General features: G+C 40.1%; 2 protein-coding genes across 3 annotated transcripts in view; one reads left to right on the forward strand and one right to left on the reverse strand.

The window, feature by feature from the left end:
* The window catches only part of LOC108144349 (putative polypeptide N-acetylgalactosaminyltransferase 9), a 63225-nt gene that overhangs the window by 38575 nt on the left and 7896 nt on the right, over window positions 1-16754 (forward strand). For both annotated transcript variants that reach the window (XM_017269097.1, XM_017269098.1), the window contains exon 7: window positions 16238-16456. In XM_017269097.1, coding sequence (XP_017124586.1) covers window positions 16238-16456 — 219 coding nt within the window. The remainder of the gene's footprint in view (window positions 1-16237; window positions 16457-16754) is intronic.
* On the reverse strand, window positions 2496-4898 carry LOC108144350 (imaginal disk growth factor 6). The gene is made up of 3 exons (XM_017269099.2): window positions 4693-4898; window positions 3566-4141; window positions 2496-3259 (listed from the first exon to the last, which is right to left on the reverse strand). The coding sequence occupies exons 1-3, from the start codon at window positions 4826-4828 to the stop codon at window positions 2607-2609; spliced, it is 1365 nt and encodes a 454-aa protein (XP_017124588.1). The 5' UTR covers window positions 4829-4898; the 3' UTR covers window positions 2496-2606.

Here is a 16754-nt window from a genome sequence, read left to right on the forward strand (position 1 = left end):
CATGTGTGCGTTTTGTGGAGGGAGGAGATAATGGCCCACGTTCTGCCCTGTAAATGACAGCGAAAAGTTTTTGCTGGAAAATTGAAAGAAGAACTGGCTGCTTGTTAAAGCTGTATCTTTTCTCAACCGATTGCTAATTTCAAATATCTGTTTGAGTTATGCCATGTGCCACCTGGCTGAAACAAAGCTCAACGGATTGGGATGTAAACTCATACACTCCTACCGCCCATCAGGGATTTTCAGCTGCGGAGCACAGCTGTTGACAGTCCCAAAGCTGCCTGAACGAAAATCCTCCCAGCAACTTCTGATGTCTGTCCAAAGTTGCTTAACTTGTTACGAGTTGGCAGCAGTAGAAGTAAAAGCAACAGCAACAATAATAACACTAGCATGGGGAATCAAAAATACATATTCGTTATGGGCAATGCCATTTCCCCTGCACTCAAAGTTGCTACTTCAGCTTTTGTTTGTATTTCCTTGGCGGATCCTTCTGCTGCTGCTTGTGCTGCTCCAAGGTAAAAGTTGGCTCTGTATATATTTTTATATTTTCCAAAGTGAAATCCCCAAATTGAAACTGCAAAAGAGCTGGGGACATGGCTAATGGCTTTACTTGCCTTCAGCAAATCAATCAAATACAATTTTGAAAAGAAAAATCCTCCAAATCTTAGGCAGTTAATCATTTCAAACAACTTAATTCAAGCTGTGAGTCCTTGTCGGAAAATTGCTTAAGACTTATTTTACTTGTTCTATGATTATAAAAGCTTCTCTTTTGATTACATCACAACATTCCCCACAAAACATAACGTTTTTTCCTATATTTGTATCCCTTATTTGCCTGGGCAAAGCAATATGAATATTTTAACATTTTGGGAACCACAGCAAATAACATGAAAACTAATTCGCTTCGTTGGTGAAACACCGCAGGCTGTTAAATATATATATACGAGTGCGGCAAAGCAGTGAAAACTAATACCCGTAACGAGAAAAAAATCTGGAATAAAACTACGGGTGCAAACAAATTCACATGGAGCTAAAGCAGATCCGAGTACGTACCCATTTGGCTGCTGTGTGTAGGGCGTTGAAACACTAATCCAATTATTTGAGTATAAAGAGTAGCAGCAGCTAGGGCAAAAACTTTTTTGATAGCGTTGCCAGGGCGTATGCGCAATATGCGTGCTTCGGCAGCCAAAGGCAAACGCAGACGGTGAACTCATACGCAATGTTGGCCAAAGCGTTTAACTATACATAGGGAAGCCAAATATACATAAAGAAGAGTGTGCCTGAAGTGCCAAATCCTCACAGCACGCGCTCTCCATTCCTCCCTTGTAGCTGAGCCAACATACAGAAGAACTTCTGTAATATGAACATGAGTAAATTGTTCCCTAACTAGAATTCGATTTATTCAATTTTGATTGTCATTAGCCACTATATTGTCATAAAGACATTTTCCAGCTAAAAGTTAATGCAGAATTTAACCAATCAGTGTGGTTATATGTTTTTATGGCTTTTGAACTACCGCTAAAGCGTTCTTCCCTTTTGCAAAGTATCTTATGAGAAAGTCGTGTTTACAGGAGCTCTTCTGTAAATAGAAAATTGTGGGCAAAGTTTACCTTTAAAAATTGTTTAGGCTGTCGTCATGGCTCGTCGGCTCTCATTCCAACCAGCCACATATATATGCAAGTGTAATGGGGCCTGTGCGGAAAGGTAAATGTTTTCTAATACCCCAAGAGATGGCAAATTGGATGGGGATTGGGAGGACTGAAGATAGAGCTGCTCTCATCTCGGCTATTGCACGTTTCATTTCATTTCTTTTTGACTCGGATTGTTGTTACCGCCAGAGCCTTTTTCTGCCTTTGTCTAGCTCTTGTTGTGGATGTGAAATCGTGCATATCACAGTGCTACTAAACAGCTACCGAGTGCGAGTGTGTATCGCAACGCGCTGCGTATGCGAAATGTTCGACGTTTTCGTTCCAATGACAAATGTTGAGCAGTCAATTCAGAGCTTTCGTTGCCAGCTTTTCGGGTACTCGATGGTTTTTTGGTTGCTTGATGATGGAGCCGATTTGGTATTTTCTGTCAAAGTCAATTGGATTTCGGCTATTCATCAGAGCATAAAAAGTCTGGGGGGCGCACAAGTCACATCTAATGGCTATATATTCCCTTGGGTTTTTGCGATTGTGTTATTTATGAACAGCGACTCGGTACATTTATTTCGTGCCTATATAAATCGATGTGTATGGAGGCTACAATAAAAAGTAAAAGAAGCAAATTAAGTGTACAGAAATTTATAGCGGATAAAATGAACAAATGTTTAAGTAACTGGTTTGTATGCGAACAAATGCTTTTAAAAAGAATTATGTTTCGAATTCTTCCTGCGACTTTTGTGTTAGCGTACTGTAACACATAATTAACGGCAATTACCTCAAATATTGTATATATTTTTTCGAGACGATAATTCTTGCCACCCTTAATAAACATTAACTGAAGCAACTATTTGATACATGTTCTACGGTTCTTTATGACATTACAAAAGTTAATGGGACAAATATATCTTGATAAAGCACTTCATTCACATGGTCATTTATACATTAATCAAAAGGACACCCATTTTAGTTGGTCAGGCGATACTTGACCGCCCTGAGGATGGGGTACTTCTCGTTGGTGCAAAGTCCTCGGAAATCGTCAAAGGACAAGTCGAATAGGGCCACTCCACCCAGGTTTTCGGTGCGCACATAGCCAGCCTTCTCGGCGGCGGTGTCGGGATCCTCGAAGCTCACCCAGATGCCATTGTCGCCCTTTTTGTCGGCTGCCCTGTAGGCATACGACCCGAATCTCTTGGCTGGATCCTGAACCTTGGTCAGAGGGGCATTGGCACCCTTGGCATAGGCGTTGTTCTGGTTGGGCAGCAGGGCACACACCTCTGGCCAGCTGTAAATACCCGGCAACATGGTGTTGCCACCCTCTGGAGCCTCGTCCTTGACATCCTTAACGGGGGGAACACCCGTATCGCCGGAGTCATCCGTCAACTTCCAGGGACGACCGTAGGTGGCCACGCCCACATTGATCTTGCTGCCGGGACAGTTGTTTCGCAGCCAGTACTTCACCTGGGCGGCCACGTTGAACTCGGGATTGCGATCGCTCAGCTCATAAATGGGTGCGATATAGTCGGCCACCTCGGGATTGCGCTGGGGTGTGGAGAAATCGAAGGCTCCCAGGTTCACAAAGTCCAGATAGTTGATCACGGCAGGAATGTCGTAGAACACTGGGGGAAAATTATAAGATTACAAATCAAAGTCGCAAGAGTTCTGAAATCTACACTGAATACAAAATTGTAAATTTCATATACAATGCTTATTAAACTGCATGATTTAATTAATTAATGTGGAAAATGTACGATTTAAAAGCATTTTATCTGATTTGAAAACATCATGGTTTTGTTTAAATTAAGTTTTTGAGATCTTAAAATACGAACTACGTTTCAAAAAGCAAAGGGAAAAAGTATACAAATTTAGTATGAAATAATTAGATATACTACTTTTTGTTAATAGTGTGAAATGGTAACACTTACAAGATGAGTTCACATTGGGCAGAACGGTGGTGGAGAGCAGCAGGTTGTCCGGGCGGAAGGCGTTCTTGACATCACGCAGCAGGGCGGTGAACTGCTCCTTGTGCTCCTCGGACTTCTCGTCAACGATCGAATCGCCGGAGAAGACCTTCTTGAAGCCCTTCCAAAGGCTGCCAATGCCGCTGTGCACCTTCTTCGGCTTGTTCTTGGGGAACTGCCAGGCCACGTCGAGGCCATCGAAGCCGTAGGTCTTCACCAGCGAGTAGACGGTGTTCACGAAGCGATTGCGACCTGTGGCGCTCTCGAGCAGCTCCAGATACTTGTTGGGCAGCTCCTTGCCATCCTTGTCCAGTTCAATGTCCTTGTCGCCGCCCACGCTCAGTAGGAACTTCACATTGGGGTACTTGCGCTTCAAGCGGGTCACAGTGCGGTACAGACCCTTGCCCAAGTCGAGGTCCAACTGCTGGTTGAGACTCACCGCCTTGTTGGAATCACGCTCGATCCCGGCATATCCATAGATCAGATAGTCGCAGAACTGCAGAGCCGGCTCCAGTTCATCGATCACCAGTTTGCCCAGACCTAGATTAAACAGGGGATTCTGCGATTAGAGGAAGGTTTTACGCACCGGAAAAAACACAGACTTGGTCAGATAGTGTGATTGTTCAAATCAGTCATTTCCGGAATGAAATAATTTACTTTTTACGGCTCCAACTAAATATATTTAAAGGTTTTTAGCTACGAATACAAATAATGAATTTAATTTTTCAATGGTTTCGATACTTAAATACATTTAAAAGTATTCAGCTACGAGTAGAAATAATTAATTTCTTCTATTTAATGAATGACTTTTTCCAAGGTCTTGTTGTTTAAATACAATAAAATGTATTAAAAATCATAAAAATTATTATCAATTTTTTTTTGCTGTGCGCTATATAATCGCACTAACATTTGACATGAATAGCAAATAAACTACCTTAGCCAAGTTCCAAGTATTTGTTGATAAGCTTAGTCCGTTTGTTTTCGATTTCGTTTTCATCTTTTCTAATTAGCAACTTCCAAGCGGAGGTTACATAACATTGAACAGTGCAAAAGCCCCCCACTTAATAGGAAATATTGCCTGGTACACATACCTTCCTTGACGAAACTGGCGGAATCGTAGTAGCAGACCAGGTGCTTCTTCGGCACCTGAGACTGAGGGGGTCCCACCTTCGAGGCCTGAATGCTGACCAGGCATAGCGATACGATCGCTAGGGTTTTAATGATCATCTTTGAGTTGATTTCACTTGATTCCGCTGAGTTGTGCGCCGCTCGATTGCCGACTTGGAACTGAAACTTGGGCTTGACTTGGCATCCCAGCTTGTCGAAGGTTGAGACGTGGTCGTCGTCGTCATTGTTGTTCTTATTTTCACTGTTGTGGGTTGAGAGCAAAGTGTGAGCTGATAAACACAGCTAAGCTTGGAGGCGATCATTAGAAATATATACAGTGGAGCTTCGATGAGGTGGAGGGAGGTAGAAAATAGATTACACGTTGCGCTGACATTCATTTTAAGTCGATATCTACTGCCCTTGTGTTTGTTCCTTTAAAATAAATATTTTGTTTATGTCATTGTGCTGTTTATCACTACATGAATTTAAGAAAATCTAAAACTCAAATTTCAATTACTTGAACAACATTACCTAAAAGCCCTTTTAAATTTACTTCTTAATAACTGCACTTTCATTAGCCTAAACTGGTTTCAACTACTTTGTAAATCATAAGTAATCTGGTTCATGTGTATAAAATGTCAAAGTTTGTTCCTACTGTATTAATTCCAGTACATTTGTGTGGGACGCACACAAATATATTTAAATTTTTACGACTTGGATGTCGACAAATTTTAATTTTGCTGTTTTTTCCTCTGCTTTTTTATAGTTTGTTTGTTTTTTTTTTCTTGTTTGCTGATGTTCGAGATTTTTTTGTTTTTCGGCATCACCATGTTTAAGCTTTTTTGGTTACTGCTGCTGCGCTGTTATCAATTCCCGACCCCGATTTGCGTTTTTTTTTTGGCTGGGGCACCCTAAGACCGAGTTTCTTGTTTCCATTCTTTCCTTTGTTTCGTTCTCTTCCTTTCTTGTTGATTTTGGCATAATTCTTGTGTTTGCTTGCCCTAATCGCTGTTCAATCCACTTGCTTCCTTTTTTTCTCTGTCTCTTTCGGTCACACATGCTGATTTTCAGATTTTACAGACAGAACAAATAGTACATGTTTAGGAAAAAGAAGTTTATTTTAATTTAGAATATAATATTTATAAAAAAACAAATCAAATAAAAAATTTTAAAATAAATGTAAGTTTGTATTTTTAAAAAAATTATTATTTATCCTACATATTTCTTCGTTAATAATACTTATAATTAAACAGTAAACTTTTGGAAATTCGATCAAGTAATAATATTTACAAATATTAAAAAAACCGCTTGGTGAATACTGGAATTTTGAACTAAAATAATTTGTTCTTCTGAATTTTTGTCTGTGCTTGGGCTGCTCCATCGTCCTTAATAATTCATGTGTTTGGAGTGGGTTTGTGTGAGTAGAAGTATGCTCCATCAATTCCATTTGTTTAGTCCGAGTTCCTTTTCTTTCCTTTTCCTTGAATTTACACTGCAGTCTTTTTATCCGTCTATATCTAAGTTGAGGAATTGTTTTCGGTAACTCAATTGCTTGCTCTTGTTAGCTCTCCGAATTAGAAATTTCCAATTTCAGTTGATTTGAAAATGAGGAGAAGTCTGTGTGTTCGCCGTTGCTTGGTACTCAATTATTTCTTGTGCAATTTCAATTTTTTACATTATCAATTAACAGACTTGCTTTCATCTTTTTTTCGGGCTATTGTGGGTGTTAATTCACAGAAAGTGAGAGAAAAAATCGGGGTTAAGCCTTGGCTACGAAAAACCAATCACATGCACGAGCGGTTTCTCGACCGAAGGAAGTAACTAAAAACCCGTTGCCAGGGTAAAAAGTTTTTTTTTTAGGTCGCAGGGATTTTCGCATTTTTTTCTTCTAATTTTCAGCAAAGCTTTTACTTTTTCTCTTTAAGCATTTTGGTTAATTAATTTTCGCCATGCGCTTTTCGCTCAGTCAGCGCCAGCGGAATATTACTTACACATTTTCCTTGTAGTCCGCATAATTACGTGCACGTTTAACTTTTAATTGAAATGTTGTAACAAGAGTTCATGGTTGAGATGGAAGGTGGGAAAAACGAGGAAAATATGGGAAAAACGGGGCAAAATGTGGGGTTCTAGGTCCGTGGCCTGCGGGCTTGTCATGGCAATTCATAAAACTGCTGCTCGCTTGCTCTTTTCTGCCCTTTTCGCTCTGTCTATATTTCAGTTTATTATATCGAGCTAAAAGCTGGCTTTCTTTAATTAAAAGCGTAGCCAGCAGACACATTCCACTCCACTCACACGTTCACGTTTATATCAGATATTTATGAGCGACCCCGAAGTATGCTACACTTTAGTGGTTTTGAGCGAAAACGTCTGGGTAGAGGGCCAGCAGAATGTTGCCAGTTTTTCGGCTGCCACTAATATTATTCCAAAATTATTATGAAAATAACCAGCAATTGAAGCCAGCTTTAACGAGCCAGCAGAGGAAAAGAAATGGAAGATTATGCGTCTACAATAGAACTTCCTTATACTGGAGAAAACAAATATAAATGTTTCTAACTTTTAAGTTAGTGCATACAAAGAATGTGAAGTTATTTGTTAGATTACTTAAAGCTTCGTTTAGTTTTTGTGGTTCTAAAATTGTTTGCTTAAATATATTTTATACTGAATTGAATTTTTAACATTCATTATTAATTATGCTAGAAGTGTTTTAAGTTAACATTTTTAAAGTGTTGGGTTGGATTCACTTTTAATTTATAAACTGATTTCAAATCATTGAATGGCATTTTGAATGATTTTATAATTTGTATTTTTGTTGGAAACATATAAAGAGCACCCCTTCTCAACATCATACCCGCAAAATTTAAAATAGTATTGATTGCAATGCTTGATCTCTAGAGAGTTTGAATTATAGAGTTTCGACTGTATCGCCTCTTGCCTCCCTGACTTTTCCTTTCCCCCATAACTTTGCATATTAAGCCATGTTCAGAGGGCAAAAACCAGCACACAGCAGTAAACAGAGAAAACTTTGTTGGGTGCTCGTTTGTTTTTGTTCGCCAGCACACAGTCCCCTTAACCCATGATAGCCGGAAAACCGCAGCAACTGCAACTGCAACACCAGGAGCAGCAACAAGATCGCCCAGCAATTTTCCCTCGTGGCTGGCAAGTGTATTAATTTGCACCCAATGGCGGGGCACAACAGCAACATTTTTTTGGGAAGGGGGTATGGAAATCCCCTTAAGCCCGAAACTAACGACCCTCTCGGTGGGCGTTGGGGGCGTGGTCGAAGTGATTTGTGGCCCCAGAAGACAGATGGAGACCAGGGCTGGCCGACCGATGAGATGCAGATTGAAGTTTTTATGGAAAGCGAAGCCATTTACGGCTCAGTTCATTTGGGGAAACTAATTGGGCCAAAGTGCATTTGTGGCCTGCAATTTTCCATCCCTGGCACTTGCAGCATATGCAAATCACTCACTCAGGCGCACCCGAAATACACACTTTCATATACGTACATACTATAAATGGAAAGGAGAAGGAGAAGGGAAATATATCCTGTGCATGAAAGTCAGCTTACGTGGCGCATGATTTATTAAAAAACGCTCATAAAAATGCACAGCACACTCAACGGGCACACAAAAAAAAACAGGAAAAAAGGGCGGAAAAAAGAAAACAACACATCAAAGGCAGAGCAGCAACAGTATGATAGCACCCACTGTGCTACTGCTACTGCTGCTGCTGCAGCAAAAATGCATGAAAAATAACTATGGAAATAAGCTGAGGCAGCTGTAGACGCAGTGCTACTAACAACAGAAGCACTAAAAATAGATATGAAATTTTTAAAGCGTTCACAGCAACTCTTAACCCATGGCAGGCCCAGCCCAACTGGCCACGCCCCCCTCCTCCCAAGGCAAACACTTAGTCGCGCATGATGAGAGTTGTGGGCGGACGGGACACACACTGGGGGTGTACTATATGTATATGGGGGGCGGGGACGATCGGCTGTGGGCCAAAATATCCAGACCATCCATCAACTGTCAGAGTCGGGTTCATTTTTAAGCAATTTTCGCAAACGATGCGAGGGGCAAATTTTATGCCTCTAACATAGATGCATGCAATAAAAATGAAGAGCGAACAAAACTATGACATCTAAACTAGTACGAAAAATTGCATGAATAAGAAAACATTCAAAAAATGTAGACATGAAATGGTGCTTTTAAAAATAGTTATTGTTGAAACTATTTGCTAAAGAAAGAATTTCTGGCCCTATACTTATATGTGCCAATACCATTTAAAACTAACTTTTGACTTAACTTTTTAAAACAAATCGTTAAACTATTTATTGCTTTAATTTTTATTTTTGCATTTTATATAATCTTAATTATCTTAAATCTTTAAAATTTTATTAAAAAGATTATATAGTGCAATGTAGTCAGAATTTTTAGTTTAGATTTAGAAAGTAGGAACCAAAACTAGCAAAACCCTCTTAAAAAAACGTTTTCGAAAGTTGTAGACATTTTTATTAGGCGCAGATTTTTCGAATCCGTTTGTTTTAAATTTTTTTTCTACTAGTCTGTACCCATTATAATGTTTAAGACCAGAATTAAAAATTCCTTGTGGCTCACGAGACTATTGGACTTTATTAGGCAATATTTTATAAGTTTGGGTTGGAATATATTTTATACCTAATTTAAAATCAATAGCAGTATCGCATGTTTTCCTACTAATATAGTCCCAAATTGAGACAAATTTACAAATCTTATCTTCCAACATATGTGTCTGAAAATAACTATTTTCTCAATGTGCAAGCGCATAGAATTTAGTGGCAGCTTTTCTAAGCCACAGCTCCTCGTCATTATCGTGGGTGCCGTTCTGCATTCTCTTCATGGCGGTCAGGCAATCGGGAAATGTTGAAACGGCAGCCATGTTTGGTTTTCATCGCCAGTTCCTGGCAGCGCAATTTCGTATTATTAATTAGCTGCCATTCCGAAATGGGGGGTACGACATGGAACGGAACCACTGTGTCCTCATGTCCGTGGCACATTTGTTCTGGTTAGCGGCGGTGGACTGTGGACTGTGGACTATGGACTGTGGACTATGGACTATGGACTCTGGTATTGGGACCCTCGGCATTGCCGCCAGCAAATTGCCAGTTAACCCAATCCAAACCAGCCCAAACGGAGCGAACCAAAGAGAACAAAACTGGGCTTCATTTGCATAGCGTCATTTTTGCGGAATATGTCTTAAGCCCCATTTACACCAACTAATGGATGTGGGGCATTTCAAATGACATCCTCGAAATGATAAATGTGAGAGAATTAAGGGCGAGGTTTTTTGTCTATTTTCGTAGTAGGTTTGGTGAGAAAAGCTTCAGTGCCATCGATTTAAAGCTAACCAATCTGAAAGGAATACTTTTTACTTCCAAGAGCCTTTAATTAATCATTCAAATACACTTTCCAACTTCAGCTGTAGCTTGTTAAAGTTTTTGAGCAACGTAAAATTACAAATTTCTTATGCTCAGAGTCCCCTTTAAAATCTACAATCCCTTTACTTAAGATGTAAATGGGTCATAAGCGAGCCATCTGCATTTTGTTAACTGCTAATAAGTGCATATTTTCCGGAAACTCGCCGTCCCGTCAAATTGCATGCATAATTTATGCAGGACTTGAGGCCAGCGTCCATATTCGCTCATCAACTGGATGTAAGCACGTACTTAGAAGGCAGTTACCGACCTTCCACTTCCACTACCCTACTAAGTTTCCCATCCATCAGCAATCCATCTGCCCGACTGCTATGCAAATTGAGCACGCGTTTCGCATAACCAAAAATTACACTTTCATCAAGTTTCAGGGGAGGAGAGTCCTTGGAAGTGGGCAAGATAGAAAATGGGAGGGTCTGGCCCACGGATGCGGACAAGGCCAAAGGTAAATGTGGTATTTTCCTTTGGATAATCGTATAATGTTCATCTTGAAGCGGAAAATATGACTACACTGAAAAATTGTACTGTATCTTATTATAGCTAGGGCGCAATATGAAAACAATTGTATAAATAAACGGTTCTAAAGTGTCTAAAATCAAAGTGTAAAATGTGGGATATAGATTTGAGCGGAAAGTAAGACTTTATTGTCCCTTTAGTCTCCATAAAAAATGTATTAAAAAAATAAACATTTCTAAATTGCCTGAAATACTACTGTAATAAATGACCATTATAGCATACATTATCCTCCGTGTAACTCACATAAAGAATCTCGCAACTTTCGTCTTACTTATTCCGCGGGCTTAAAAACTTAAATAACATCAGAGCAAATTAAATAAGCGTGGAATTTCGGACCGTCCTTGGGTGGGTCAAGCACGTGCTGTTGGCCAGGCCTCGCTTCTGCCATTTTGACAACGTAATTTAGTAATCTCCTGGGGGGCGAAGGAGAGTGCGGGGGAGGATTCAAGTGTACTGGTGGCGGAAAGCCTGCCAGCAAACATTTGCCATTTTCTTTTAATTTTCCAACAGTTAAGCTGCCGCCTCCTCTTGCGCTCGCGTTTCTCACTGGCAGATTTTACTGCTTAATACGCAAAGTTGCACTTTGGTTTTTATTGCACTTGGTCCAGGGGATTTGCCGCCGCCTCCAGGACCTCGAGGTAGGATGCGCTGCGTACTGAAAACGTACAAAGTTTTGTGCACGCGCTTTCGCGCCTGGAAATCGCTGCTGCGTTTTATTACTCCCCCTTTGAAGGCAAGGGCGCCGTGAGGAAGGGGTTCTAAAGGGGCTTAAGAGAAAATGGAGAAATACCGACCTAATCCTGCTTTAATCGAAATTCCTGCCTTGTAACTTTTCGATGTCGTTTAGCACAACTAGTTCCAAGAGAACTAAGTATCAATTGGATTTAGCTGATGTTTTTCCCGTCAATTAGAGAAAAAAGTTAAACATCAAAAACCCCTTTAATTTAAAATAAAGTCTTTGCCAAAGTAAATATTTCAAACAATATTTTCAGATAATGGTTGGAATTACAAATGTTGATGTAAGAGCTACCAGAGATATAAGTTACCTACTACGCTCCTGACTTCGTATCTTCCACTTTTATGGTGCTGGTGTGATGGCTAAGGGGTTTTGAAGTGGGTTTGGGGCGGTTAAGCATTTGCTAACAGTCCAGTGAACCGGTAATCAAAGCAAAATCAGCAGAGCACTAAAACAACTTTTTTATGCTAATTTTTACCTTAACCTCCCGTCCTCTTTTCTTCACTGTGTGTAGGTGTGTGTGTGTGTTCGCTACATTAAACATTTAAATACGCTTTTAAGCTGCCTGATTCCGTTGCACAGCGATGCCGAGTGGGTTAAGCAGCTTTCAAAAGAACGGAAAGGATTTGCAGCACTCGAGCAATAAGCCAAATTGTAGTTCGCAGATACATACATCCACGCAGATCCAAGGCTACTTATCCCGCTTCCACTTCCACTTCCTCTGCTTTTCAGTCGCCCATTGACCTGAAGCACTCCTCAACTATTAACTTTGGCGAAGATTGTGACTTTTTGGTGCTTGACTCGTAATGCAAATAGCAGGCGGAAGAGCGCCTGAAACTTTCAAGCTGGCCCCGCTAAGTTGCCACTTTGCCATCTCGCAGATACAGCCTGTATCCTGTGTCCTGTGCTCTGTATTCTATATCCTGCATCAGTGTCTGAGTGTGTCAGTGTGTGTGGTGTCGTCTTCTTTTAGGGGGGCGTGGCACGGCCCAAGCACTTGTCAAAGTCAACTTCACATTATGTCAAGCAGCGTTATATTCATTTTTTCAGCGCGTGTCTCGCCGCCCACCGACAACGTCTTCTTTATTTTTTCGAGCATTAAATATTACCACTTACAGGATAGCAGAGGGCCTACTGATTTTAGGCTTATTTGCAGGTGTTAAAAGGAACACACTTTGACGGTTTAGGGAATAAAACTGAAGGAGTGCACTATATTCTTCTGTTCTTTAAATGCTAAATTTTAATATGCAAAATAAATATATACATTTTTTAAAAATTTACAAACAACTACTAATGCTGAAAACTTTATTTTTTTATTTATATTTTGTTTATATATATGAAATATTAACAAGATTAACAAATATGTTAGATACTTCTAAGCTGCTTTAACACAGTTAAACTAACAAATGATTAAAGGTCTAGTAATGTAATTTTAAAAACAAAGATAAGCTAGAAAAGTTTATAGAAAATTTCACAGCATCCTGTAAGAAATGTGTCATAAGTAGGCAAATTAAAGATGTTTCCCATATTAATAGGGTATTCGCCTAGTGGGATTCCCCTATACTCTATATTTTAAACATTATCATCGCCTGCCGCCTCCTGGACCGCTGCCTGCTGTGAACTAAGAGACCCATCGGCACTTGGTGCGTGTCAGGAGGGAATCCAAGTCCACCCATCCGGAATACACCCTAAGATCCACCGCCATCATCCAGCCCTAAAGCTCCTCTGACATTTACGATATTCCTGGGCATATTTTTTTTCGGCGCTTCCTGCCGCTCGACGTGACTGTTTTATTTGATGTTAATGTGGATATGTTGATGCCCCGCCCGTGGAAGAGGTTTTATGGTGGTGGGGTTGCGTTTTCACAGGCGTCTTGGCTTGAAAGCCACAGCAGGTTAGCACATTATTCACAAAGCCAGGCCTTTAAAACCGAACCACACTCTGAGGTTTCGCTTGCTTAATTTGCGGTTGAGACACCGACACCCAACCCGCCCCCTGAGATTCGCCGTTCATTTCTCATCATAAAGTGTGTCACACACTTTACCCATTATGAATGGCTGGCGATTTATGTTGATATCCAAATATGCCAAGTGAATGAGAAATGGGCTCAAGTTACTCTTGATGTTATGTCGTTTTAAGCTTTATTTCCGGAACTTGCTTGTTTATAAAATTCTTGAGAAAAATTGATTGTTCTTGGCCATAAATCCTTATTTGGACAACTTCCCAAGTGGGCCTCATTGCAGGATTAGGCGGAAATAAATTGCCCGTAAGTTAAGCAACGTAAGAAGAACATCTGGCTTATTGAAAAATTTATTTTGCCACTTTATTGAGGAATTTACAGCTTTAATGGTCGATTGAAAAAATACTTTGTCCGCTGAAACGTAAGCCTCTTGATTGCGCTTCACAATGTTATTACTTTGTTGCAAACAAACAATTTAAAATGCAATTATTTTCTGTTATTATTAATAGATTGTTGTGATGCAAGCGAAAATTCGTTTCATTTGAGGGATATGTTTGTATTTTGTAAGTCAACCATTTTAAATTATAATTTACATAATTCAAAATAATTAATTTGCAATTATGTGGCGCAATGAAGGACTTCGGGTAAATGTTTTTTTGCGACAAAACTATTTAACAGGTTTTAAAATTTGGCTATAGACATTTGTATAAAAATGATTATTTACGCTAGTTGCGGTTTGATTTCAAAATTTATTTGCCACCTTTCCTTGTGTCGACATAATTTTCCTTTATTTCTGTGCTCCCACGAAACGCCACATGACACGGCCATAAAAATCGCGTTTATTTGCCCGCTTTTAAATCATTTAAGCCGCATTATATGCAGCCAATGGCAAACACACACAACACACACGCGCCAAGAGGAAAGTGGGAAAATGGGCAAAAGGGGGTTAGGGGACTTGGAAAAGCGAAAAGTTCTGCCGCGTAGTTTGCACAAACAGCAAGTGCAACTGCAGCAGCAGCACACGCTTCACTCATATTTTCGTGTATATTTATTTATTCAGCATTCTGCATTTTATTTCATTTCAGTTTATTTTCGCTCCTGCGAACTCTTCTTTTTTTTATAATTTCAGAATATAAATAAATTTTTTTTGCCTTTTACTTCCATTTCCCGAGCGGAGAAAGCGGAAAGCAAAAACGGATACACACACAGGAAAAGCGTACAAAATGAAAACCGAAGCTGGTGTGGGTTATAACAATAAAAGAAATCTTTTTACACTCGCATGCAGAAAACCACGGCTCCAGCCCCCCGGAACCACCTTGAAGCTTTTCGCTTTTCACTTTTCACTTTTCCTATTTGTTCTGTCACTTCCGGTGGCAACAAAAAATGGCCGCCCGCATGCCAGCAATACTTGTTTTTCCCCGCGCTTTCCTCCGTTCGGTGCGTTTCGCATATTTGTCCACATTTCTGGGCCTGTCCCCTCAGTTTTAACCCCTCTTCTCTGTTCGGTGAGCCTTTGCAGGCGTTTATTAAATGTCACACTGCGAATTTTCCTCCCCTGCGGAGGTTTTTCATCCGCAAAAGGACAATGGTACTTGTCGCGTTTGGAGATTTCACTTTGTTGTCCGGCAGCCGGATTCCGTACTTCTTGTTGACTTTAAGTTACCCGTTTTTATTCGTCTTGCACTAATAGTGCCATCGCCATCGCTTTTCCCTTTGGGCCTTTGCCGTGACAATTTCATTTATTTTGCCATTTTCTGTTTTACGTTTGTCAGCGTTTTATCGCTCATGGAACTCAATTACTTGACCTGCAATTGTATCTGTTGGCTTAGTCATCCTTATTTATGGATGCTTCCCTTTGGCCCTGCCACGCTGCGTATACGCAATATTTACCTCAGTGGCATATTTTGCATTGTTTCATAATAACGAAAATTATTATGATGTCTCCCCAGCCGGCAATCCATTAAATGAAAAGCAATCACAATAAATATATTAAGTGAGCAGAAAATCGTATTTCCTGATAATTTATTAACAATTACGCCACAATTAATACCCTTGTCTTTATGGCATAACAGTAATTATTATTTAAAAAAGAATAAATACGAAATGAATTGATTAATATTAAACACTTTAATTAAACCGTAACTAACTAAAAAATGTTGACAAATCTTTACTCGTAAATATTTAAAGAGAAACATAAAATCGTATCCCGACATCATTTTCCATTCCACCTTTTTTTTTGGCTGTAAACTTATTTTCCTTACAATTAAAAGCAAATGGTAAACTTTATTTATTTTTAATTATTTTATAACAGTTGCCTGCTGGCATAAATACAAGTGCAAACACAGTACAAGCCAGGATACAAATTCAGGCAAGAGCAGAGATACCAGACATTAGATTGCACTCAAAAATAGAATGAAATTCTCCAATTAAATACTACCAAAAGTGAAATCAAGGGCCCTGAACCAAATATTCAATTACAAACAAAATTCTCTGCTGCAAAAGCGTATCGAAAGTGTGAAAGAGATAGCCCTTTAAAAGGAACGAGCTATGAAAATGTTGTACTAAATAAAACGTAGCCTCAAGTATTTTGTGGCAAGTTGTTGAAAGTAACCAAAAAAAAAAAAAATAAAGTAGGAGGGAGGCAGCAAACTTTCTGCTATCCAAAATGAGCTGTAGAGATTGGGGTGGCTGGCTGCGAAAAGTTTGCTCAGGTGCTCTGCCACTTGTGGCACATCCTCCTCAGTGTTTATCTCTGGTTCATCGCAGCCGAGTATCAATTAACCAAATGAAATTGCTCTAAACCTTTGCTCTTTGTTCATGTTTCCTTGTTTGTTTTTCTTTTTCCAGAGCACTGCCGAACCCGTCTTCTCACCCACGATGGCCGGCGGACTCTTTTCCATCGACAGGGAATTCTTTGATAGACTGGGCACTTACGATTCCGGATTCGATATTTGGGGTGGCGAGAATCTGGAGCTGTCCTTCAAGACCTGGATGTGCGGCGGTACCCTGGAAATAGTACCCTGCTCCCATGTGGGCCACATCTTCCGGAAACGTTCGCCCTACAAGGTGAGTGCAGTGCCATTGATCAATTATTGAAAAGACAACCGAAAACCGAGAACCGAACAGTGAAAATCGAACTGAAAATGGCAAATCATTGGAACAGGGGAGAAACCAATTCCGTTGGACGAACCCCATTGCTCATTAAGCAGCATTGGCATTGGGTCTCTTGCTGGAATTTAAAACTCTTAGCCAACATGTGCGGGCAGCCTCAGGACCAGTTACCAGCCACTAGCTACCAGTCCGGTCCAGAGCTTCGTGTTTGGTCAACAGTGTCCCAATCCCAATTCCGATCCCCTCCGTCTAC

This window comes from Drosophila elegans, unplaced genomic scaffold (assembly GCF_018152505.1).
Source record: "Drosophila elegans isolate 14027-0461.03 unplaced genomic scaffold, ASM1815250v1 contig_183, whole genome shotgun sequence".
Taxonomy (NCBI): Eukaryota; Metazoa; Arthropoda; class Insecta; order Diptera; family Drosophilidae; genus Drosophila; species Drosophila elegans.

Bases quoted from the DNA above. Each gene is read 5' to 3' on its own strand.
- LOC108144350 (XM_017269099.2), bottom strand. From the start codon at position 4,828: ATGATCATTAAAACCCTAGCGATCGTATCGCTATGCCTGGTCAGCATT. The intron at 4,142-4,692 runs GTATGTGTACCA...TGTTTAATCTAG, and splicing joins CGCCAGTTTCGTCAAGGAAG to GTCTGGGCAAACTGGTGATC. The intron at 3,260-3,565 runs GTAAGTGTTACC...ATTTTCCCCCAG, and splicing joins GCCCAATGTGAACTCATCTT to TGTTCTACGACATTCCTGCC.